Genomic DNA, 26,197 nt, shown 5'->3' on the forward strand with positions numbered 1-26,197 from the left:
TTGTGCTAGATTTAATGCGCACTATAAAGAGATTAGATTGTGCCAGGTTAGTCTTTGGGAAGCGGTGCAATTACAAAATGCCGTCGGATGCTCCGCCCGCTTCTCGAAGAAGCGCAAGGACAAAGCAGTGAAGCCTAGGCTAGAAGAACCGTCCGTGCGGACGCCGGTTCTTTAGAGGTGTCGTGGAGCCGGTGGTTCCACGGAGGTTTCTTTGGGATCTCAGGGAGAGACCTTGTTATTGCAGGATGTGGCCTCTCAGGAGGCAGGCCAGGTGATGGGGCTTCTCAGGTTACTATACTCCCTCCTGCCTAGGGTGGTTAGGCCCCCTACGTCTGTTTCCAAGGGTTCTCCTAGAGGCAGGCCAGGTTTAGCTTCAGTTGGTGTCACCCCTAGTTCTTCTGGAACTGTGCCCAAGAAGCATATGCTTAAAATGGCAGAAGATTTGATTACTTTGATTAGGGTTCTTTGCCCCTCCTGATAAGAGACCTAGGGTGGAGCCTTAGCTAGGGAGTTTTGAGCAAGCTGGATGTTTCAGAGTCTTGCTGAAGACTTGCAGGAGTACTCTCCTTATTCTGATTCTGATGTGGATGATTCTACTCCTTCTGCTTCTCCTCCTGAGGATTTTTCTTTTTTAGAAACTCTTCATTCCATGAGGGAGCATTTTAAGTGGGAAGGTCAGGACTTCTCTGATTCCAGGAAAAGGCTTAGGGAATTTTTGTTTTTACCCCAACATAGGCCTTTGGCTATACCTCCTGTTTTGGATGTAGTGGAAGATGTTTTTACAGAGGCTTCTCTTAATCCTGATTCTTTGCCTCCTGCTCCTGCTAAACCGGATAGGTATTACAGGGTGCCTGAAGTTCATAAGTATCTTTTTAAGAGTCCGAGGGCAGACCCAGAAACTGTTAGCCAGGGGCCTAAAGGTGTTAAGGCTTCTGTTGTCAAGAATCCGGTTCCTGCAGATAAAGAAGCCAGGTTCTTGGATAGATGGGGAAAGAAAGTTTATACTTCTTCCACTCTAGCTATGAGGGCTTTGAATTGCCAGTTTCACATGTTAAAATACCAAAACTATCTCCTTTCACAGTTGAAGTCTAAGGTTGATGCTCTGGCGGAAGGTATTGATTGTAAAGAGTTACAAGATTTAGTACATGTTTCTGAACAGGTGGGTAAGCATTCTTTGCAATGTGGTTTTGATGCTGTACAGGCCTCGTCTAGGGTGGCTGCCACTGGGTCAGTTCTTCGCAGGCACGCCTGGCTGAGGGATCAAAATTTATCTGACCATGTTAAAACAAGGATTTTAGATGCTCCTTTACAATCTGATGTGTTGTTTGGTTCTCCTGTTGAGGCAGTTTTAAAGAAAATGGAAGACAAGGCTAAGTCTATGCAGACTGTTAAAGATTTTTTGCAGGTTCAGCCTCCAAGGTTTAGTAGGAATTGGCCTGCTAAAGGGTGGACGTATCCTTCTTATGATTCCCAGTCTAGGGGTAGATCTAGACGTGGTAGGGGCAGAGTTCAGGGCTCTTTCAGGCCTAGAACAGGGAGTTCTCCTGCACAGTCTTCAGGTGAGGGCAGGGGTCAGTCCTTTCGTAAACAGACCCAATGACCTACCTTTTCAGCTGCCAGAGCCTTCTCGTCTGGCAGCACCTTTGGGAGGAAGGTTGGCACTTTTCAAAGAAAATTGGAGTTTAATTACCCAAGACAGATGGGTATTGGATATCATACACCAAGGTTACAGGTTTTATTTCCATACCTTGCCTCCTTTCAGAGGCATGCCAGACGTTCCTCCTCAACAAAGAATAGAGGCTCACAAGCAAATTTCTCTGTTACTTCAACGAGGGGCCATACAGCCGGTCCCTCTGCCAGAAGTGGGCCTAGGATTTTATTCTCGCCTGTTCCTAGTACCAAAGAAGGGGAACACGTGGAGACCAATTTTGGATTTATCTATCCTCAACACTTATCTGGACATTCCCAAGTTCAAAATGTTGACGTTACAACAGCTTTTACCTCTGCTGGGCAAAGATCATTGGATGGTAACTTTGGATCTCAAGGAGGCTTACCTTCATGTTCCTATCAGACTAAGTTGCAGGAAGTATCTGCGTTTTCGAGCTGGGACTTCTCACTATCAGTTCTCTGCATTGCCCTTTGGCTTATCTACTGCGCCCAGAGTGTTCACGAAAGTTCTGGCTCCAGTGATAGCTTTCTTCAGGCTAAGAGGAATACAGATCTATCCTTATTTGGACGACTGCCTGATTCTGGCTCAAGGAAGGGAAGAGCTTCTTCATCATTTGGAATATGTGATAGCAGTGCTAAGATGCCTGGGGTATTCTGTGAACAAAATAAAGTCCAGTCTAGTACCCTCTCAGGACATGTGCTTTCTGGGAGTAAGACTGAATACAGCATCCCAGATGGCCTTTTTAACCCCGGACAAACAAAAGAGTCTTTCCCTTTACTTCCATCAACTATCTCATCAGTCCGGGCCGACTGCAAGGACAGTCCTTCAAGCCTTAGGGTTCATGGCATCTTGTATTCTGGTGCTTCCCAATGCCAAACTGCATATGAGCAAGCAGCAATGGTATCTCAAAAATGTATGGACACAGCACTGCCAGGATCTGGACACTGTCATTCAAATAATACCTTGCATTCAAAAGGAATTTTTGTGGTGGGCTCAGGAATGTCACCTAAACAAGGGACTCTCTGTGACCCGGCCAGAGGCAAGTCAGATTTTAACGACAGATGCCTCAGACAAAGCTTGGGGAGCTCATCTAAATGGAAAGTGGATACAAGACAAGTGGCCTGCCAGACTACAACATCTACATATCAACCTGAAGGAGATGTTAGCAGTCCAGTTTGCATTGATAGCTTTCAAGGATTTACTTCTTCCAGGGCAGGTGTTGATTCTAACAGACAACACAACTGTCATGTGGTACATCAACAAGCAAGGGGAACATTCTTATCCTCTATGCAGGCAAGCAATGATTTTGTGGGAGACTGCTCTCAGTTTACAGCTCAATCTTCAGGCAAGGTTTCTGCCAGGAGCACAGAACTCCTTAGCAGATGTGTTGAGCAGGCAATTATGGATCCCCACAGTGGAAATTGAATCCTCATGTATTTCAGAAATTGACAGTGTCATGGGGAACTCCAGACATAGATCTGTTCGCTTCTCCACTAAACCATCAGCTGCCAAAGTTTTGCACAAAAGGTTTCATCCCACAGCTTGGAAAGTGGATGCTCTTTCTTTCAATTGGAGCAATCTTCATGTGTATGCCTTTCCACCTCTGCCTCTCCTCCCAAAGGTACTTCTAAAGGTCAGACAAGACAAACCAAGGATGATTTTAATAGCTCCAGATTGGCCTCGACAGCACTGGTACCCATTACTGAGAAGTCTGGCACGGAAGCCTCCATGGCCTTTGCCTTGATTCCACACCTGTTGTCACAGGAGGACAGCCATTTGCTCAATGTCAAACTTCACTCTCTTCACCTAACAGCCTGGCATATTCTGTTTTGAACCATAGAGGGTCTCAACTTCCACAACAAGTTTTGAATGTGATTTTGGAAGCTAGAAGGCCTAGTACAAGGAAAGTGTGCAGATAAATGGAAGAGATTTTTATTTTGGAGTGCAGCAAAGGATTTTGATGTTTCTGAGCCTAATTTAAGTGTGGCTCTTCAATATCTTACTGAGTTACTGGACAAAGGTTTGTCCTTCTCTTCTATTAAGGTTCATGCTGCAGCAATTTCAGCTCACTATGAATGTGACCCTCCATTGTTTTCTCATCCTTTGTTCAAGCAATTTCTTAGAGGGCAAAGAATATAAGACCCCACGAAGAGCTCCTACTCCTGCTTGGGATCTCAATTTTGTGTTGGAGAAACTCACTCTACAACCTTTTGAGCCTGCAGCTACTTCTGAGTTGAAATATTTATCATGGAAGACTGCTTTTTTGTTGGCCATTACCTCTGCAAGAAGGGTTTCTGAATTACAGGCCCTTATGGCGGTTGAGCCTTTCTTGATTTTCCATAAGGATAGGGTATCTTTGCGTACTAATCCTTCCTTTATGCCTAAGGTGGTTTCTAGTGTGGCTTTAAACCAAACTATTCATTTGCCTACTTTTTATGCAAATCCTCAAAATAAAGGGGAAAAGATTTTGCACACTTTAGATGTACACAGGCAGTTGCGATATTATTTGGACAGAACTAAAGGGTTCAGGCAGTCTCAGCAGTTGTTTGTTTCTTTTGCTTTGAGTTCTCAGGGCAAGCCTGTGTCAAAACAAACTATTTCTAAGTGGATTGGGTTTTGCATTGCTTTCTGTTATTCCCATCATGGCAAGGAGATTCCAGCTGGGATTAGGCCTCATTCCACTAGGGCTACTGCCACTTCGACAGCTTTTTGAGGAGTGGCAACCAAGGATATTTTGGAGGCAGCTACTTGGAGTTCAGTGCATACTTTCTCTAGGCATTATCACCTGCCACTTTACTCTAAATGTAGGGCTGGTTTTGCCACTGCTGTTTTGCAGGGCATTTTGGCAGCTCCTGCTTCCTTGTAGTTTGGCCATCCTCCCTTACCTCTGCTTTGGGATTCTACCCAAGTGTAAGGACTGCAGCAATGTGAGATGAAGAACATAGTACAGTTTTGTACCTACCATAAATGTAGATGTTCAAGATCCACTTTGCTGCAGTCCAATTTACCCTCCCTCCTTCCCCTCTGTAGTTAGAGGTGGTTGTGTGGGTTGGGTTGTAAATATTGTGTATATTGTATATATTGTACATATAATTTGTGCAAGGGTGGTTGGTTGTTTGTTTGCTGTCTTTTGGTTTTGACCTTTATTTCTAGGGTCTTCTGACATCTGGGGCAAGAAAAGACTGAGGATATGACGTCGGTCATGCGCATTTGTACCCTGACGTCCTGATGTCAGTCAAATGCGCCTTGACCGACGTCAGCCTTATACTTTGATATTCGGGCCGACCAAGGACAGCGGACTACCCAAGTGTAAGGACTGCAGCAATGTGGATCTTCGAACATCTACATTTATGGTAGGTACAAAACTGTACTTTTCACTGTTGCAGTCATTACATTTGGGTAATTTGCTGGCAGGTTGCCCTCAGTCAGCCTGAATTCCAAAGTCTTGGGTCCTGTGTCGGTTGCTGTCTCCTCTTCCATGACGTCAGGTCGTCAGGGGTATAAAACATGCAGCCGACGCCATTTTCTTTAGTCTTTCTTGCCGCGTGGTGCCCGAAGCAGAAGCATTTCGCAAGTACCGGTCGGCCAACTATTGAAATATTCGCGTTTGAGTTTCAGAACCGAAGTCTTCAATAAAGCTAAGTACCCCGTTGGGGAAACTTTTTTCTTGCTTTTTACCGATGTTAGAAAAAGTTAATAATTGTATTAATTGTGGGAAGCAAATACCTCATAAGGATTTCCATTTATACTGTATTCCTTGCCTAGGCCCTGATCACAATGTTCCTGGCTGTTGGTTTTGTGCTAAATTTAACCAACGCACTATTAAGCGGCGGTATATTTTTGCATCTGAGTATTTTGGAAACAGATTCAACTACCCAGAGATGTCGCCGGATAGCAATCTGACTACCGGAGTACATAAAAAAAACGCAAAAAAAGGACAGAGAAAGGCAGTCAAGATCCAAAACCGACGATGAAGCTTCTCCTAAGCCAGTCGCCGGTTTGCCAGTACTCAGTGAGGCGCTTTCGCAGCCCCTGATACCCGCTACCTTTGAGTCGCAGGCCTCCACCGACGCCCATGTGGAGTCCGGCATGCTGCAAGATACTCAAGGTATTGGACCGACGGATGTATCTCCCTCGGATGGGTCTGGAGCCGCTGTGCAGGCACCGGCTTCTGAGGGTGTATTCAGACCTCAACATTTTTATATCAAACTGACGAAAGCTGCAAAACCAAAGGCAGACGTCTTCTAAAACTAAAAAACCAACACCTGAGCCATGTACACAGGCCTCTCTGCCTAAAAAGCAGATGATCAAAATGGCTGAAGACCTTATTACCTGGATCAGGGGTACCCATCCCCCTCCAGATAAGAGGCCTAGGCAAGACACTGACTATGAATCTTCATATCAGATTTCTGTTTCTTCTGATTCCTCTTCTGATCAGGAATTATCTTTACCTCCCTATGAGGATTCTGATGCTGAGGAGTCTTTTCCATCTGCATCTCCTCCTGAGGATTATTCATTTGGAGAAACCTTGCATACTTTGAGGGAGCATTTTCACTGGGAGAGTCAAGACTTCTCAGAATCAAAAAAGAGGCGCAGGGATTTCCTCCTTCTCCCTCAGCACAAGCCTTTAGCCATTCCCCCTGTGTTAGACATTGTGGATGATGTTTTTTCGCAGTCAAGCTTGACCCCTGACTCTCTTCCTCCGGCTCCCAGTAAGCCTGACTGGTATTACAGGGTCCCTGACTCTCATACATTTTTATTTAGAAACCCTGCTGCTGATCCTAAAACTATTTCACAGGGTCCAAAGGTAGTTAAGGCCTCAGCAGCAAAAAACCCTACCCCCTCCGACAGAGATTCAAGGGCGCTGAACAGATGGGGAAAAAAGGTTTATACATCTGCAACCTTGGCAATCAGGGCCTTAAACTGTCAGTTTCGTATGCTTAAGTACCAACAACATGTTATGGGATTGCTGAAACAGAAAATGATGTTGATTTCAGAATGTGCAGAAAATAAGGAATTGCAAGAATTATTGCATGCAGCTGAACAAGTTGGAAAGCATACTTTGCAATGTGGTTTTGATTCTTTAGAGGCCTTCTGCGGGGCCGCAGTTACTGGATCTGTGATTAGGAGGCATGCCTGGTTAAAGGAACAAAATTTGCCTGATCATGTTAAAGCTAATTTGCTAGATGCACCTTTACAGCATGATTCTCTGTTTGGTATTAAGGCAAAAGAGGTTTTAAAGAAAATGGAAGACAAAGCTAAGTCTATGCAAACTGTTAAAGATTTCTTACAAATGCAGCCACCTAGATTCAGTAGACACTGGCCTACAAAAAATTGGTCCTTTCCTGTGTCAGACAGAGCTCAAAGGGGCAAATCCAGGCGCCCTAAGGGTTCCAGGTACCAGGCTCAAGACTCATATAGGTCAAAGCAATGGGGCGCATCCACCTCCAAATCTTGAAGAGATAAAGCGCAAACCTACAGAAAGCAACCCCAATGACTTCCCTCTGCCTACACCAAGCACTTATCTTTTGGCAGCTCCCATAGGGGAAAAATGGCAGTTAAAGTGGGTAGTGAGCATCGTATCACAGGGATACATATTCCATTTCCACACTCTGCCAATGACAAATGGTTGGCCAGACCTGCCAAACAACCTATGGGCAGAGGCTCAGAAACAGGTTATGTCCCTCATGGATATGGGGGGCCATTCAGACTGTACCAGAACTGGAAAAAGGACAAGGTTTTTACTCAGGACTGTTCTTGGTACCCAGAAAGGACAAGGCCTGGCGGCCAATATTGGATTTATCGATTTTGAACACAGACCTGGACGTTCCAAAACTCAAAATGCTCACTTTGCAACAGCTTCTGCTCATGCTGGGTAAGAATGTTTGGCTGATGACTTTAGACTTAAGCGGCATTCCTGCATGTCCCAATAAGACAGTCGTGCAGAAGATACCTCCGATTCAAGGCTGGCTTAATGCATTACCAATTCTCTGCACTGCCCTTTGGCTTATCTACTGCGCCCAGGGTCTTTACAAAGTGCCTGGCACCAGTAATTGCATTTTGCAGGCAAAGAAGTATTCAAATATATCCTTACGTTGGATGACTGTCTCATTCAAGCAGAGAACAAGGACACTTCTACGACACCTGGCATCTGTGAAAAGGCTTCTAGCATGCCTAGGGTACACAATAAACGAAAATAAATCACAACTGGTACTCTCTCAAAAGATAACATTCCTGGGTGCAAGCTTGCATACAACTGCCCAGGTGGCTTACCTCATGCCAGACAAACAAAAGCAACTGACTACTTACTTCAAACTGATGGCAACAAAAACCCAATCTTCTGCAAGACAAATTCTGCAGGCTCTGGGCTTCATGGCCCCCTACATCCTACTAATTCCATATGCAAGACTGCATATGAGGAAACTTCAATGGTACCTTAAAAGTTTATGGAATCAACATTCCCACAGTCTGGAAACAATGATTCCTCTCATCCCCTGCCTGCAACATGAATTTCTATGGTGGGCAAAGGCCTTTCACCAAAACATGGGATGGCCCTTCACTCTACCCCCTGCCAGCCAAACCTTAACAACAGACGCATCAGATTATGCCTGGGGGGGGGGCCACATGGCAGGAAGATGCATTCAGGGCATATGGGCACCAAATGAAATGCATCTACATATCAACCAGAAAGAGATTCTAGCTGTTCAAAATGCCCTAACAGCCTTCAAGGACTTGCTTCATCCAGGACAACTACTGATAAAGACTGACAACACCACAGTCATGTGGTATATAAACAAGCAAGGGGGCAAACACTCATACCCCCTTTGCAGATTAGCCATGGCACCGTGGGACACAGCTTTGACCTACCAAATAAATCTTCAAGCTCAATTCCTGCCAGGAAAACAAAACACTCTGGCAGACGACTTAAGCAGGAACCTTATGGATCTTCACAAGTGGAAACTGAATCCACAAGTTTTCAGCATGATAACAGAGAAGTAGGGGAGCCCAGACGTAGATCTATTTGCCTCTCCTCAAAATTATCAATTGAAAAGATTCTGCACAAGGACGTATCACAGACGAGCATGGAAAGTGGATGCCCTATCCTTCAGTTGGAAAAAACTGTCAGTTTACGCCTTTCCTCCTCTGCCTCTTCTACCCAAGGTCCTCCTAAAAGTCAGACAAGAGAAGGCAAAGATGATATTAATTGCCCCGGACTGGCCCCGCCAATACTGGTACCCAATCCTAAGGAACTTGTCTCAATACCCAGCTTGGACCTTGCCTCAAAGACCACAACTACTGTCCCAGTAAAGCAATCAGATCCTGCACAATCAACTACAGACTCTGAACCTGGCAGCATGGCTAATCCTGTAATCATATGAACGACACCTCTCGGTAAAGCTGTGATGGATGTCATTTTGGAAGCCAGAAGGCCTAGTACTAGAAAATCCTATGCTGACAAATGGAAGAGATTCTGTGCTTGGAATCAAGTACAAGGAGCTGATACAGCAGAACCACATATTCCTCAAATATTACAATACTTAACTGAGATGCTTGACAAAGGCTTATCTTTCTCATCAATCAAAATCCATGCCTCTGCCATTTCGGCTCATTACAATACAGAGCCACCAATCTCTGCTCATCGTTTACTAAAGCAGTATCTTAGAGAAGCCAAAAACCTAAGGCATCCTAGAAGATCATCATTACCTGCATGGGACCTCAACTATGTGTTGGTAAAGCTCACCCTGCCTCCATTTGAAACCAGCTGCTACCGCTGATATAAAGTTCTTATCATGGAAGACAGCTGTGCTACTAGCAATTACTTCAGCAAGAAGAGTTTCAGAGCTATAGGCCCTCATGGCTGTAGAGCCTTTTATCATATTTCACCCAGACAGGGTGTGTCTGTGGACAAATCCTACTTTTATGCATAAGGTGGTTTCCAGTGTGGCTCTTAACCAAACAATTCATCTGCCAACTTTTTATCCAAATCCGCAGAACAAAGGGGAGATAATTCTGCATTCTTTGGATGTACACAGACAGCTTAGATTCTACTTGAGCAGGACAAAAGCTCTAAAAAAAACTGAGCAATTACTAATGTCATATGCTGCAGGATCAGAAGGAAAGGCTTTCTCAAAGCAGACAATTTCAAAGTGGATAAGCCACTGCATCCGTTTCTGCTACTTACACCATGGTAAACCTGTGCCCAAGGGCATTAGGTCTCATTCCACCAGAGCTGCAGCTACTTCGGTAGCCTTTCTCAGAGGTGTACCAACCAAAGACATTCTAGAGGCTGCTACTTGGAGTTCTGTTCACACCTTTACAAAGCATTACCATTTGCCTCTCTACTCTAAGTCCAGTGCAGGCTTTGCCACTGCAGTGCTGCAGGGCCTTATAGCCGCACCTAATGCTGTTTAACTCCAGCCTCCCAGCCATAGCTTTGGGATTCTACCCAAATGTAATGACTGCAACAGTGAAACATGAAGAACATAGTACAGTTGTGTACACTTACCATAAATGTAGATGTTCGAGTGTATTCATTGTTGCAGTCCAGGTTACCCTCCCGCCATACCCCTGTCATTCTACAGTTTATCTTTCCTTCTCTATCTTCTACAACCTATGTGGTGTATTTGCTTGTAGATGAAGGTAAAGTTTATATTGATGCATGTGTGTGTATGTATGTATGTATATATATATCTATATATCTATATATATATATATATATATATATATATATATATATATGTATGTATATATGTGTGTGTGTGTGTGTATATATATATATATATATATATATATATATATATATATATATATATATATATATATAAAAAATAATGCTACCTTTTTGGGGGCACCTGACATCGGGAGCAAGAAAAACTAAAGAAAATGGTGTTGGCTGCACGTTTTATACCCCCTTACGACCTGACGTCATAGAAGAGGAGACAGCAACTGACGCAGGACACAAGACTTTGGAATTCAGGCCGACTGAGGGCAGCCTGCCAGCAGATTACCCAAATGTAATGTTTGCAACAGTGAATACACTCGAACATCTACATTTATGGTAAGTGTACACAACTGTTCTTTCCCTCTGCTTCCCCCCAGAGGATTTCTCTTAGTGAAACCCTGCATACTCTTATGGAGCATTTTCGTTGGGAAAGTCAGGATTTCTCTGATTCTAAAAAGAGGCTTGGGGATTTCTTACTCCTGCCCCAGCCCTTAGCTATACCTCCTGTACTGGACATTGTTGATGATACCTTTTCGGAATCTAGCATGGCCCCTGACTCTTAACCTCCTGCTTCCAGAAAACCTGATGGATATTACAGGATTCCTGACTCTCTTACAAGTTCCTTTTCAAAAATCCTACTGCAGATCCTGAAACTGTTTCACAGGGACCCAATGGCATTAAAGCTACTACTTCCAAAAATCCAACCCCCTCTGTTAGAGACTCCAGGGTGCTGGATAGATGGGGTTAGAAGGTATACACTTCTGCATCTTTGGCCATTAGGGCCTTGAATTGCCAGTTTCATTTGTTAAAGTATCAGCTGCATTTTATTGGATTGCTTAAACAGAAAATTGTTTCCTGATTGTGCTGAAAATAATGATTTACAGGATTTAATGCATTCTGCTGAACAAGTTGGTAAACATACATTGCAATATGGTTTTGATTTACTAGATGCATCTGGCAGGGCTGCGGTAACTGGGTCTGTAGTTAGAAGGCATGCTTGGGTTAAGGAGCAATCCTTGCCAGATCATGTTAAAGCAAAATTACTGGATGCTCCCTTAAATCGGACTGCCTGTTTGGCAACAGGGCAGAAGTTGTTCTTAAAAAGATGGAGAAAAAAGCTAAATCTATGCAAACTGTTAAAGATTTTTTACAAGTACAACCTCCAAGATTTAGTAGGCATTGGCCCTCTAAGAATTGTCCTTTCCTGCCTTTTGCAGACCTTCAGTCCAAATCCAGATCCAGCAGAAGCACCCAGGCTTCAGTCCTAGGGGACACACAGGAGTAAGCAGTGGGGTGGCCTCCAGTTCCAAATCTGGGAGTAATAAAACTCCCCCCTGTGGTAAACTGTCTCGATAACTTCTTTTTAAAACTTCCAAGCACTTCTCAACTGACCGCCCCTTTGGGGGGAAAGATTGAACTTCATGCAAAGAACTGGGGACTCATTAACCATGACAAATGGGTTTTAAATATAGTGTCCCAAGGATACAGATTTCACTTACACACGTTACCAACTCCAAGTGGTTGGCCGGATCTACCTCCAAATCAGTGGGCAGAGACCCAAAAGCAAGTACTCTCTCTCTTAAGCATAGGGGCTATTCAGTTGGTACCAGAAGAAGAAAAGGGACAAGGTTTCTACTTGAGATTTTTTCCCGGTCCCCAGAAAAGACAATTCATGACATCCTATCCTGAAACTGCCTACTCTAAACACCTTTTTGGTGATTCCAAAATTCAAGATGCTGACTCTTCACCAGTTGCTTCCTATGCTAAGCAAAGATGCCTGGTTGGCAACACTAAATTTAAAGAAAGCATACCTGCACATCCCAATCAGGGAATCTTGCAGAAGATACCTACGTTTCAAAGCGGGCTACACGCACTTATCAGTTTTCTGCACTGCCCTTTGGCTTATCTACTGCGCCCAGGGTATTCACAAAGTGCCTAGCTCCAGTCATTGCATTTTGCAGGCAAAGAAATATTCAAATGTACCAGTACCTGGACGATTGTCTAATTCATGCAGAAAGCCAGGACATACTTTTGAATCATCTAGCTTTTGTACAAAGGGTGCTAACATGTCTAGGGTACACCATAAACAAAAAGAAATCACATCTGGTACCCTGTCAACAAATTATATTCCTGGGAGGAAGCTTGAATACAACTTCCCAGATGGCTTTCCTCATGCCAGAGAAACAAATTCACTTGACAGCCTACTTGAAACAAGTGGCCACAAAACCCCTGCTGTCTGCAAGGCAAATATTACAAGCCTTGGGGTTCATGGCCTCCTGCATTCTTCTAATTCCATATGCAAGACTGCATATGAGGAAACTACAATGGTATCTAAAAAAGCCTATGGGTGTCAACATTCTCAGGATCTAGAAGCAATGATTCCTATTATTCCTTGTCTACGCCTAGAGTTCCTTTGGTGGGCAGAGGCTTGCCACTAATACAAGGGACTACCATTCACACTAACCCCTGCCATCCAAACCCTAACAACAAACTCATCAGACTATGCATTGGGGGGCGCACCTGGCAGGAAGTGCACTCGGGGCAAATGGAACCCAATTCAAATTCACCTTCACATCAATCATAAAGAAATGTTAGCTGTACAGAATGCTCTGACAGCCTTCAAGGACCACATTCTTCCTGGAGAATTACTGGTAAAGACAGACAGCACCACTGTTATGTGGCACATAAACAAGCAGGGGGGTACACATTCTTGCCCCCTCTGCAGATTAGCCGTGGCATTGTGGAACACAGCCTTAAGCTACCAAGTGCATCTACAAGCTCAATTCCTACCAGGAAATCTTAATACACTGGCAGACAGACTAAGCAGAAACCTCATGGACCCCCTACGAGTGGAAACTGTAACCAAGGATTTTCAACATGTTGACAAGCAAATGGGGAAGCTCAGATATAGACCTGTTTGCCTCCTCCCAGAACTATCAATTGGAAAAATTTTGCGCAAGGACTCCCCATAGACAAGCTTGGAAGGTGGATGTTCTGTCCTTCAGCTGGAAAAACCTATCAGTTTATGCCTTTCCTCCTCTGCCTCTGCTCTCCAAAGTACTACTAAAGATCAAACAAGACAAACCAAGGATGGTTTTGATTGCACCAGCCTGGCCACGCCAACACTGGTACCCCCTCCTGCACAATGTCACTGTTTGCCCCATGGCACCTGACTCAGACTCCTACCCTGCTGCCTCAGTGGGAGAACCATATTCCGCACTCTCAGCTTCAAACACTAAACCTAACAGCCTGCCTAATTATCTAAGCTCTCCTTTAACATCCCACAGTAAACCAGTGATGGATATCATTTTAGAGGCAAGGGGACCTAGTTCTAGAAGATCGTGTGCTGAAAAATGGAAAAGATTCTGTGCCTGGAACCAATCTCAAGGGATGAGCACAGCAGTGCCCAATTTACCTCAGATTTTACTATACTTAACTGAGATGCTTCACAAGGGCTAGTCTTTTTTCTCAATAAAAATTACGCCTCAGCTATTTCAGCTCATTATAACACATAACCTCCCCTCTTCTTTAATCCACTGCTCAACAGTTCCTTAGAGGAGCAAAATATTTAAGACCACCCAGGAGAGGTCCAACTCCAGCCTGGGACCTTAACTTTGTATTGGAGAAACTCACCCTTCCTCCTTTCGAGCCAGCTGCTACTGCAGATTTAAAATTCCTTCCTTGGAAAACAGCTTCCCTTTTAGTCATCACTTCAGCAAGAAGGGTATCTGAATTACAGGCCCTTATGGCAGTGGAGCCTTTCATCATCTTTCATGCTGACAGGGTGTCTGTCAGGACCAATCCCTCTTTCATGCCAAAGGTGGTGTCCAGTGTGGCCTTTAATCAGTCCATTCATTTGCCAACCCTTCTTTCCTAATCCACAGAACAAAGGGAAACAGATACTGCACTCCTTAGATGTGCACAGGAAACGTAGATTCAAATTGGACAGGACTAAACCTCAAAGGAAATCTGAACAACTGCTTGTGGCAATTGCTGCAGGGACAGAGGGGAAGGCCATTTCAAAGGAAAACATTTCCAAATGGATAGGCCATTGCATTAATTTCTGCTGTAAGCACCATGGAAAACCTATCCCACTGGGGATCAGATCCCATTCAACCAGGGCTGCATCTACCTCTACAGCCTTTGTCAGAGGCGTACCTACCAGGGACATCCTAGAAGCTGCTACTTGGAGTTCTGTACATACTTTCATCAAGCATTACCATTTGCCAATTTTGTCTAAATCCAGAGCTGGCTTTGCCACTGCAGTTTTGCAGGGCCTTATAGCTGGTCCTAATGCTATCTAAATTCCTCCTCCCATCCTTAGCTTTGGGAATCTACCCAAATGTAATGACTGCAAGTGAAACACGAAGAACATAGTACAGTTGTGTACACTTACCATAAATGTAGGTGTTGGAGTGTGTTCACTGTTTCAGTTCTGGTTACCCTCCCTCCAGCCCACTGACTTTTTTTGGCTATACCTCGTCTCTCCTGTTCAATGCTTAAAAGCTTTTTGGTGTATTTGCTTTTTTGTTTGAGGTATAACCTTGTATATTTATAGGTTTAATTGCTTCCCATTTGGGGGGAACCTGACATCTGGGGCAAGAAAAACTGATGTAATGACGTTGGCTGCATGTTTTGTACCCCTGATGACCTGACGTCACGGAAGAAGAGTCAGCAACTGACGTAGGACCCAACACTTTGTTAATCAGGCCGACTGAGGGCTACTGCAAGCAGATAACCCAAATGTAATGACTGCAACAGTGAATACACTCGAACATCTACATTTATGGTAAGTGTACACAACTGTACTCTCTTTTTGTTATATTTTCATGGCAAGAGCCTTTCTTCTTCTTTTGTTAAGGCTCATTCTTCTAGGACTGTGGCTTCTTCTGGTGTTTTTTTTCAAGGGTTTAGATACTAACTCTGTATTTGGCGCAACTACCTGGTCTTCTGTGCATACGTTTACCAAGCACTATAAGTTGGATGTGATATCCAGGGTTAGAGCTGGTTTTGCTAGGGACATTCTTCATGGGTTCCTAGAAGGCTCTGCTGGTCCTTCCTGTCTCCTTCATGAGCTTTTGCACTCTCCCTGTTGTAAGGAATACTGCAACAGTGAAATGGAAGGGCAAATCTTACCATAATGGTAGATGTCCTTCTCTTCACTGTTGCAGTATTCACTGCCTCCCTTCTCCTCCTGGTTCTTTTCCCTGCTGGATGTGCTTGTTACCTCTCTTATCCTTGGACTGGTGTTCCTACTGGGTTTTTCAGTTCTGAGGATGGTACGTCTGGACATCACCTTTATGCCCTGTGCTCTATGTGGGGAGCATACATGTGACATATGGCATACCTTTAGCAACCTTAGAAGCTTTGGTATATTGGCTGTATGTCGGGCTGCCCTTGGCAATGGTTCCCCATTATAAGGAGTACTGCAACAGTGAAAAAAAGGACATCTACCATTATGGTGAAATTTTACACAACTATACTTTCTTCCTTTTTTGTTTCTGGAAGACAGTATTTGATGTGGAAGCCTTTCCCCTTCATATACAGAATTTTTTTCTGTCGCTTGTTGTGCTTTCCTTGGATGTTTATACCCCCTAGTAAAATTCATAAATGTAAATGACCAAAACACTATGTCGTTGCCGTCTGGGGAACAAGAAAGGAATGGTTTCAGGCTTTCGTGCCCCTGGCATTGCAAGTAACTCAGCCAATAAAAGCCAAGGAAGTCTCTCTTTGTCGGGTCAAAATAGTGATTCAGCTTCTGATTATTGCATGCTGCTTTAGGTATGCCCTTGTTTTAGTTTTCAATTAGAATATTATTATCTGACATTGCCAGGAGGTATTCTAAACTTGTCTAAATCTAAACAGATTAAATTCTTGCATTTTTTTAAATTTAACACAACTTTTTGTTTGTTTATATATTGGTGTGTGACTTACCTATGTGTTTTTATGTGCAGTGCCAAGTTACAGGCACATACATAGATGGTCTTTGGCTCATCATCTATATTTTGCTTGATGGAACAGGTTCTTCATATGATCCTGATATAGCTCATCACCTGTTTTGAGTTGTATGTCAGCTATTCATGTTTGGTATACATTTTTTTTGTCTTCTGCACAGCCCAATCTTGTGGAGGAGAGAATTGTGGCCCGCCGTTAGCTGATCAAGGTGATTCTGGAGAGTATTCTGCATCTTGACTCCCCTTTGAAACTGTAAAGATCTCTACTTTGGACTTGAACTTCAGGATTGCCAGGCTGGCTTGCGTGTTCTCCCTTTGAACAAAGTTTAGCACATCTTTTGTACAAGACTTGGATGAAAACTTTCTTAGTGGCTGTCCCCTTTTCCTGCACTGTCTCTCAACCAGAAGCCCTTGTATGTAGAGGAAATGGATTTGCTCTTATAGAAAGGATAGAGAGGGCTCCTTAAGCTGTCTCACACTGTTTTCACACACAGTGGTTTCTGAAGTCTCCTTAAACCAGTTTATTCATGTGTCCCTCTTAACTTTTGGGAGGATATTGCAGAATCCACAGTTGGAGATGGGGGCTTTTCTTACTCTGGAAGTTCCTTGTCACTTCAGGTTTCTTTGAAAAAGGGTGCATGAGTTTAAAAAATAGCCTATTTATTTTATTTTTTGTCTCTGGCATCTTGTATCAGCAGTGCTGTCCAAGTAGATTACTGACCAAGTTGTCATTGTCTGTTTGGATGTGCTGTTATAGGCTACTCCACTGAGTCTGCAATTGCTTCAGGTGCTTTATTCAAGAATGTCTGATTTGCAGGCATCTGTGTTTTGGCCACTTGGTTGTTGGTTTGTCTGTGCCAAGTATTGCTTGGACTATGATTCTAGGATTTGAGCCTTCTTTTGCACCTGGGTACTTCAACACTGTACCTTTTGAACCATTACATTTGACTTTTGTACCTCCAGTTTGCTGGGAAGGTTTAATTTTCACTGTCTGGGATAGGATTCTTGTGACAGTTTCCTACTGCAGTAGGCATTTGGAATATGCTGTAATAGTTGTATAACTCAGCATGGCAGCTGTCTATTGCAGATGCATTTTACTATGATTTCTTGTTACCTATTCATCAGACCTTTTTTCCTGTTTCTAAGCTACCTCACCACCCATAATTGTTTTCCCTTTAAGTCAGGCAGTGTACAATTTTATGTGTGTCTGTGTGTGTGTCTGTGTGTGTGTCTGTGTGTGTGTCTGTGTGTGTGTCTGTGTGTGTGTGTCTGTGTGTGTGCGTGTCTGTGTGCGTGTGCGTGTCTGTGTGCGTGTCTGTGTGTGCGTGTCTGTGTGTGCGTGTCTGTGTGTGCGTGTCTGTGTGTGCGTGTCTGTGTGTGCGTGTCTGTGTGTGCGTGTCTGTGTGTGCGTGTCTGCGTGCGTGTGTGTGCTTTTGCCTTTAAGATTTTTCCCCACTCTGTTGTATGTAGGCCCAGTTGTGATGCTGTGATGTCATTATGTGCTCCTGCAGGAGTGTGCTGTCCAGACCAATTTCAGAATTGTTCAAGCTGAGGCTTTCTTTTAAGAATAAAGTTTAGCAGTTACATTAATAAATTGATAACACTTCATAATAAATTAACCGAGACTGATCTGTTAGTCTTGATTTAGTAGCATTATCTGTAGCAATGTATGTTTATAGTAAGCATCAAGGAAAACAAAAAAACAAAGTTAATTATGAGGAGTTACAGTAGGCAAAAGATCGAATTTGTAGTTTTGGTAAATGTGCTCTTGAGTAAATGTTGTGCAAGAGAAAGGTTGACTGTAAGAGGTAGGAAATAATGTAAAGCAAGAAGCATGAGTAATTAACATAAAATTAGGGAAGGTAATAATGGAATGGAAGAAAGGAGTGTAGTTAGGTTGTAACAGTTTGGGTCAAGTGTAAAAAAGGCAGTTTGAGTCAATAGATTAGGCATTGCATGCACTGTTGGAGTACTTAATACGAAAGAAGATAATACAGGGCAGTGTTAGAGATTCAATAATTGGCATTACTGCCTCATAGCCTGTGGTTCTTTACATAAAAAGCACCCCAGCTGAGAACCAAAAAAGTCAGCATGTTCTTGTGGGTTTCACTGGATATTCTACATCCCAAAGACATTGGTAGGTTCATTGGTGATGCTAAGATTGCATTTGGGTATACGTGCTGTCACACATGAATTTGTGGCCCTTTCTGGACTGGTTTCTGCCTTATTGCTTCTAGGGGGATAGGTGTTTCGCCTCTGTGATCTTTAGTTGGATGAAGTGGATATTGAAAATGAGTGGATAGAATAAATTCTAAAACATGTACTACTGCCCACTCTTAGCAGAGTAAACTGTTATAATACCAGCACTTTACGTTGAAGACACCCATTTCAAGCCTTTCTCAGAGCCTGACTTTCACATTGCAACGTCGGGCAACATTTCATTATAGCTGTTTAAGCTGGGATGACATTTTGTTGGGTGGTATAATGTGTTATCCCATTGGCACATATACTTCCATCATTGTTACTGTTGGCCGTGGGTGGGAGTGAGACAAGGAATTTGGAGATCAACCTGGCAATAAACTTTTTGAGGACAGAATATTTTAGAGTGCATTACATAGATGAATGACTTTGTAGAGGTGGCATGTCTTGAAGAGTTTTGAGGGTCATTGCACATCTATTGAAAAAGAATCTGATGTTTTGGTAGCATCCCGTAGTATGCTGCCTTTACATTGATAAATTATGCATTTAAGCTTTCAAGAGACTAGATGAAAGATACGTAATGCTTTTGCTTAGAGGATAGATTGCTGATCACATGAAGATGGCCCACCATCTAGCTTCATTGAATTAATGTGGTAATTTGTTTAGGTCTTTTACACCTACTGCTGATGTCAACTGTTATTGCATAATTCACACATTTGTATCCCTTTCACCAGAAGGAGCTTCCTTCTTTGACATAGCTGCACTTTCCTTAGTGATTTCACCACCCCACTTTCTTAAGGCAGTGGTTGGAAGGTGGGTAACATATATGCAGCTTGAAAAGGGTGGAGGTGAAGGTTTTAGGTAGTCAGGGGAGTGGTGAGCCCAACATCACAGGTGTCGCCATACAGCACACTGGTTTGCTGTTACCCCCCCCCCCCCCCAGAAAATCACACAAACATACATGGTAGCCTGTTTTTGCAGCCAGGAGTTTATTTTCTGTCCTTCCGCTTCTGTGCTTAAGCTGTAGGACGAAACACAGCCCCCCCCTCCCCCACCTACTCACGCACGCATGCACTCACACATGTGGGTAAGCTGCCCAATCGCATTATTCCAACTCCTGCAGTGTTCAAGCTGCTAATTGGACACTCTGGCCAGTCGAGTTGCAGTCAGGCCTCTGTCAGTGCCACACAGCAAATAGTATGGTATATTTTAAATTTGTATGTACTTTTGCAACCCCCCCCCCTTTCTTTGATAGGCTTCAAGCCACTGACTTTGTAATAACTGTATTTTGAAACCCTAAGAAGCTCATGTAAGTACTGCTGTTATGTGTTGGATTCCTTGAACATTTTTTGCCATATCTTCAAAATCTGCTAGATTATAGTTTGATTTGTATGTGGTGTGTGAAGAGCTGCCAGTATTTTGTTTCAGAGTTCTCTGGTCCAGGGGTGTTGTGCTGATGCGTCCTTAATGTTGTCCGTAAGTGTGCTGTTCGGTGATTTAATGGTTTCCTTATTTAATCATCTTCTGAAACCTGTGTTTGATCTTACTGTAAGTATCTTAAGGACACATTCTTAGTGTTGGTTTGAGTCTTAATGAATCTTTTTCAGAAGTAACCAGGCTGGCCTGATTTTTTTGCTAAGTAATTAATGGCCTTTCATGTGCTTATTAGTGTTAATAAGTGTATCAAAGTCTGTGGTATTTTTTAATTTCTAATGTGTTCAGTGAACAGTAAGAAAATGCACTTTAGTTTTGAATAGCTCAAGATCTGAACTGTAGAGTTTGAAGCAACGATGTATCTCTGTATGAGAAACGATAACTGAAAGGAGTTTTGTGCAAATGTCTCTTAAGTGTTACCAGTGTTTGATACACATAGAGTTGTAACATATTTTCTTTATTTTAGGACACTGTGAGTCAGTACAAGAAACCAGAAGAAGCTCAGAAGCCAGATTGTAGTCGTAAGGAGCCAGTCATACATCATTGTTCAGTAGTAAAACACACAGGAAAATACATTTCACCATTAAGCTCTGGAAAGGCAGAGTTCTTTACATCTTCTGATTCTGAAAGTGTACGAGATGTTGATGCAAAGGAAAGAGGATTGCTGAATGGTGCGAAAGTAACAGAAAAGTTGGCACAGCTTATAGGAACTTGTCCACCTTCAAAGTCTTCCAAAAATAAGGTTAAGAAACATTTACTCAGCTCTGGAACTGGTGCAGTCTGTAGAGACTTAAACATACAGAAATCAGACCAAGTTATTTCAGTCATTGAGTATGTGCCACATGCTAACTTTTCAGAGCTTCAGAAAATGAATGTTGGAGTCCATGAGAAGCTTGAACCGTTAAAAGACAGTGTACATTGTAAAACAACTGAAAATGATGCAAGGCAAAAGAAAGACAGTGTTTTAGAAAAATTTTCAGTAAGGAAAGATGGTTCTGTTTTTGATGGAAGCAAAACTGGTGATATCCTGTCTGTTCAGCAGGATAAGCACTCACTTAGTGAAAAGGTTACCTGCGATGCATCTAAACAGCCTTCATTAGTCTGCACTACTTCAGAAAGTGTTAGTGTATTGGGTGCATCTGTTGCAATGACTGGAAGGTCTGTTTTTGGTACTTTACAGGAGGGGAAGCACCCTTCACCACTTCTTTCTTCATCTGTTAGCATGTTAAAGAGAAACACAATTGTTGGCCCCCAGTGCACTCCAAGCCCATTTCATACAACTGCAGCATGTGAACCAATTGTGAAGGTTCTTGAAGTGACTAGCAAGAGCCAAGCTGTTTCTCTGAATTCAGATTTCAGTTTTGTTCAAAGTTCTGTCAGTCATGCAACAAATAGCGGTACTTCAGCTATTGAAAACAAAGATGGAAGCCCTTCTGAAGTACAGATAAACACAGTACAGAGTAGTCCGTGTACAGCTGGGTCTCACATATCAGGAAAAAGTTTCACAACTTTGTCAAGTACTTGCAGTACAAGTGACACCACAGTAGTCAACTTTACCACTTTAATAAACAATAAACCTTTACTTACTTCTGATACTGCTGTGTTCATGTCACACAAGCAGCAGCAGGAGGAAAGTCTAGATCTCAGTACTAACCACCATTCAAAACCACTGAAAAAGAGAAAGGGGAGAAAACCAAGATGGACTAAATTAGTAACACACAGTACTTCTCAGGCTGTAAAAGAAACAGAGTCCACTGGGGGCCCTGAATTGCCAGAACTTCAGTCTTTTAATTCCCATCCCCATGTTAATACTAGTATAAATGCGACCATAAAGAATGTTGACAATTCTTCACATGTAGAGAATAACATAGAAAATTCTCCGTTGCCTGCATTGAGCATATCTGATGTAGTGCAACTTTCATCAGAAAAAGACAATGCCGAACAGCCTTCTGTGCCTCCTAACATGCATAAGTTGTGTGGTAATTCAGACAATATATTAGACTTGTGTAAACCTAAGAGAGGAAGGCCTAAAACCAAGGAGATGCCTCGGTTAGTTGGACATCCTAAAAGAGTTCTCAAAATCCCAACATCTAAAGTTTTTTCAGCCATGTCTAAAGATGAGCCAGAGCCTCCAGTGTTACAACCAGAAATAGATATATCCTCAAAAAAATTAATAGCAGAACTGCCTCTTCCAAAACGGAGAGGCAGACCTAAAGGTCATGGCAAGTCAGTAGCGGCAACAAAACCTCCAACATTGTCCATGGCACCACTGTCTGTAACTGCTGATAGCACGAGTATGGTTCAGGTTGAAAGTGTGCAGCAAAAAAATCTGGATCCTTCTGAACAGAAAGAACAGACTGTATGTGCAGACACTTCCCCAGGGTTAGGCAGCAGCGATGCTGTTACAGAGGGCAACACTGATGAAGCATCAACTAGAAAGGGGAATGGACAGTTAATGAAAAACATTATTCGAAAAATCAACAAAATGAAGACATTGAAAAGGAAAAAACTTCTAAACCAAATTCTTTCTAGTACAACTGAATCTAAAAACAAAGTCAGACAGCACTCTAAAATTAGTGGTACTGTATCTACTCTTGCTGCTACTTTCACTTCAAAGTTAGGTCAGCAAATAAATGTCAGCAAAAAAGGAACAATTTATATTGGAAAAAGAAGAGGCAGAAAGCCTAAAGTTATAGCTGACAGCAGTTTTAGTTCCAGTAGTGCTGTAGTAGCAAGTAGTACAGACAGGTCAGTGCAGCATACACCCCTTAGCCAAGGTTTGCCTTCTTTGATCCCCTCTGCAGTTAATGTTCCTGAGGTCCTTCCATCACCGGCTTGTTCTCAGTCATCAGGGATAAGTGGTGGTCAGAGCCCAGTTAGTAGTGATGCAGGATTTATTGAACCCAGTCCAATGCCGAATTTACACATTGGGTCTAAGCAGACCAGTACAGTTCATACTCTGGCTTTGAAGAAGGCTGCTAAAAGTAGGAGACAGCTGTCTCCCCCAACTTTGCTGCCAAATTCGCCATCTCATTTAAGTGAACTTGCATCCCTAAAGGAGGCTACTCCTTCACCCATTAGTGAGTCCCACAGTGATGAAACAGTTCCCAGCGACAGTGGGATTGGAACAGACAACAACAGTACGTCAGACAGAGCAGAGACGTTTTGTGGACAGAAAAAAAGAAGGCACACATTTGAACACATCAACCTTGTAGCTCAAGAACCCTCTCCTGTGTTGAGTAGCCTCTTAGAAAAACACAAACACAAATGTAAACGTAGAACATTTGACTATTTAAGTTATGAAAAATTGAAAAGACAGAAACGAAAACGGAAGAAGAAATACTTGCAGCTCAGAAGTAGACAGGACCCAGATTTTCTTGCAGAGTTGGAAGAATTGATTAGTCGGTTAAGTGAAGTTAGAATAACCCACAGAAGCCACCACTATATCCCAAGGGATCTTCTGCCTACCATTTTTAGAATTAACTTCAGTAGCTTCTACACCCATCCTAGTTTTCCTTTAGATCCTTTGCACTACATTCGAAAACCTGACCTTAAAAAGAAGCGTGGCAGGCCACCAAAAATACGAGAGTCCATGGCAGAAGTGCCTTTCATGCACAGCCTAGGATTCCCACTTCAGAGTACTGGATTTTACCCATCCTATGGCATGCCTTACTCACCTTCTCCACTTACAGCTACCCCGCTAGGACTTGGGTATTATGGAAGGTACCCACCTACTATCTACCCTCCTCCTCCATCACCCTCATTTACCACTCCACTACCGCCACCTTCTTATATGCATACTGGACATCTACTCCTTAATCCTGCCAAATACCACAAGAAGAAACATAAGCACCTAAGGCAGGAAGCTTTTTTAAGTACCAGCAGGACTCCACTTTTGTCTGTGGGTAGCTACCCTGGTGTGCCACCGGAAATGGCCTATGGCTGGATGCTGGAACATAAGCATAGGCACAGGCACAAACACAGAGAGCATCGGTCTTCAGACTCTCCACAGGTATCTGTGGATTCTGCTGGCAGTTCCTTAAGAACTAGTCTAGAATCACTGAAGCGTTACAGGTTTGGTAAAGATATTGCTGGAGAAAGGCACAAACATAAAGACAAGCACCGATGCCATATATCTTGTTCCCATTTATCTTCTTCAAAAGGATTGTTGAGCAGAGATGAACACTGGACAAGAAGAGACTCTTCCGAGTCAAGTACATCCGGTTTAGGAATGCAGACTCCACTGCATATAGACTGCTGCAGCAGTTCACCTGGATTATCCCTTGGAGGTTTTTCACCAAATTCTGAGCCAGCATGCGGTGAGGAGCACACCAATCTGTTTACAAGTGCAATAGGCAGCTGTAAAGCAACTAAATCTACAAGCTTCTCCAGTCGACGGAAGTTGTCTGATGGACCCTTTACTGCACAGGAAAATTCTCTAAGCAGGTCTTTGAGAAGAGAGCGGCCATCATCTAGTGAAAGAGCCCAACACACAGTGCAAGGTAGGAATTTAACCTGCTGACACTTTCAGCATTTCCTGAGTTTGACAAATACTGGATTTTTATTCATCTCTCCATCTGATCAGACTGTTGAGACTGGAGCCTTCTGTCATATCTGATCCCAATCCGAGCATTTGTAAGTGCTGTCATCCTCAAGCTACTGAGCATTGCCCTGCACTCCACCAAGTCCCACATCTTGTTTGTCATCATTGGAAATGGTTTATCCAATGCACACCAGCTAAATATTATATGTTCTTTATACTTTAGACAGCCTGTTTCTAGCACCGGGTAACTTTTTTTTTTTCACTCTTTTGAAGTTGTATTCAGTTTTATTTATATAGCCTCGAATCCTATCATTGCTTAGGCAGGTTGCCTAGCATCCTTCTCTCTGCTTTAGTAAAAAAAAAAAAAGTGTATATATGTGTGTGTGTGTGTGTGTGTGTATATATATATATATATATATATATGTGTGTGTGTGTGTGTGTGTGTGTGTGTATGTGCGTGCGTGCTGTGGGTATACATAGAATAAATGCATATTTTATATACATATTTGTATACAAACATTTATGTATTTATTTTGTGTGTGTGTGTATATAATATATACACATAGTATAAAATACACACACAGACACACGCGCACATACGCAGTTTTTTTTTTTTTAACATTTTCCTTATGCAATAGCTGTCAGCTTCCTGAGTGATAGTTATTACTGCTGTTGTGTTTTGTCTTGTGTTTTCCCTAAATAAAATTTCAAGAAACATGATTACAACGGGCACAAAATTCCACCCCAGGACCTGCATGATTTTGGTGTAATTTGTGTAACCCAAACAGAACTTTTATTATTCGAGAAAAGTCCCCCCTCCTCACCCAGTATCAAGCAGACACTCCTCAGAAAGGGGGATTATCTTGATTTGTCCCATCGAGGCCTCCTTCAGTAGTGTCCATAAGATCTTTTAGGTCTTTTAAAAGTACTACAGAGGTAGGCTCCCATCATGGGTTTACAAACTTTAAGAGTCCTATAGAAATGGGCATCATCCCATCCCCATTTGCATCTAGGGCAGATTGAGTTGGCCCTCTTTCACCTTTGCTAGCTCCTTCCTTAAAGTCTGTCTTTGCCCCGCCAGGTTTAGGAGCCGGCCTGGTTCTTGGAGCCTGTAACTTATGCGCTGACGTCTTCTCCTTCAGCTCCGATTTCCTCACATTTGACTTGTTTGACCTCAAGGCTTTCAGGAATGAATACATCTTGAGTCAGACTACTTGAATCCAGATCTTTGGTGCCATCTTTGGCTCTCACTCTTTAAGGCCGTTCTGTATGTTGGAGTCGTAAGCCTTTGGCTTCAGTCTCTGGCTCTGATTATTCTGGTTCCTTGGCAGTAGATGTTTGACTTTTGGCCTGAACTATCACCTGACAGTGGATGGCTTGGCTGCAGAGTTCGACACCCAGGTGCCAGATAATTTTAGAGTGTATTCAAAACCATAAAAAGTAGGATAGATTCTCTATTGAGATGTGCTACAGGGCTTCCTTTAGCACTTGCTCCTCCACCCTCAGATGTCCACCTCTCCATTTCTAAACCCTGCTATTGTGGTTCCTAGGGACAAAGCCAGTTGGATGTTCTCAACCCACCACAGTGCTAACCAGCTTTTCCTGGGATTGTCACAGCCATAGAGTTTCAGGAAGAAATTGAAAATGTTTAAAAGGAGACGTGGACTCTCCAGTGG

General features: G+C 43.0%; 1 protein-coding gene across 2 annotated transcripts in view; it reads left to right on the forward strand.

Moving 5' to 3' along the window:
* The window catches only part of ASH1L (ASH1 like histone lysine methyltransferase), a 3,741,676-nt gene that overhangs the window by 465,826 nt on the left and 3,249,653 nt on the right, over positions 1 to 26,197 (forward strand). For both annotated transcript variants that reach the window (XM_044080164.1, XM_044080163.1), the window contains exon 3: positions 20,445 to 24,480. In XM_044080164.1, coding sequence (XP_043936099.1) covers positions 20,445 to 24,480 — 4,036 coding nt within the window. The remainder of the gene's footprint in view (positions 1 to 20,444; positions 24,481 to 26,197) is intronic.

This window comes from Protopterus annectens, chromosome 8.part0 (genome assembly GCF_019279795.1).
Source record: "Protopterus annectens isolate FY-2018-M chromosome 8.part0, PAN1.0, whole genome shotgun sequence".
Lineage (NCBI taxonomy): Eukaryota > Metazoa > Chordata > Ceratodontiformes > Protopteridae > Protopterus > Protopterus annectens.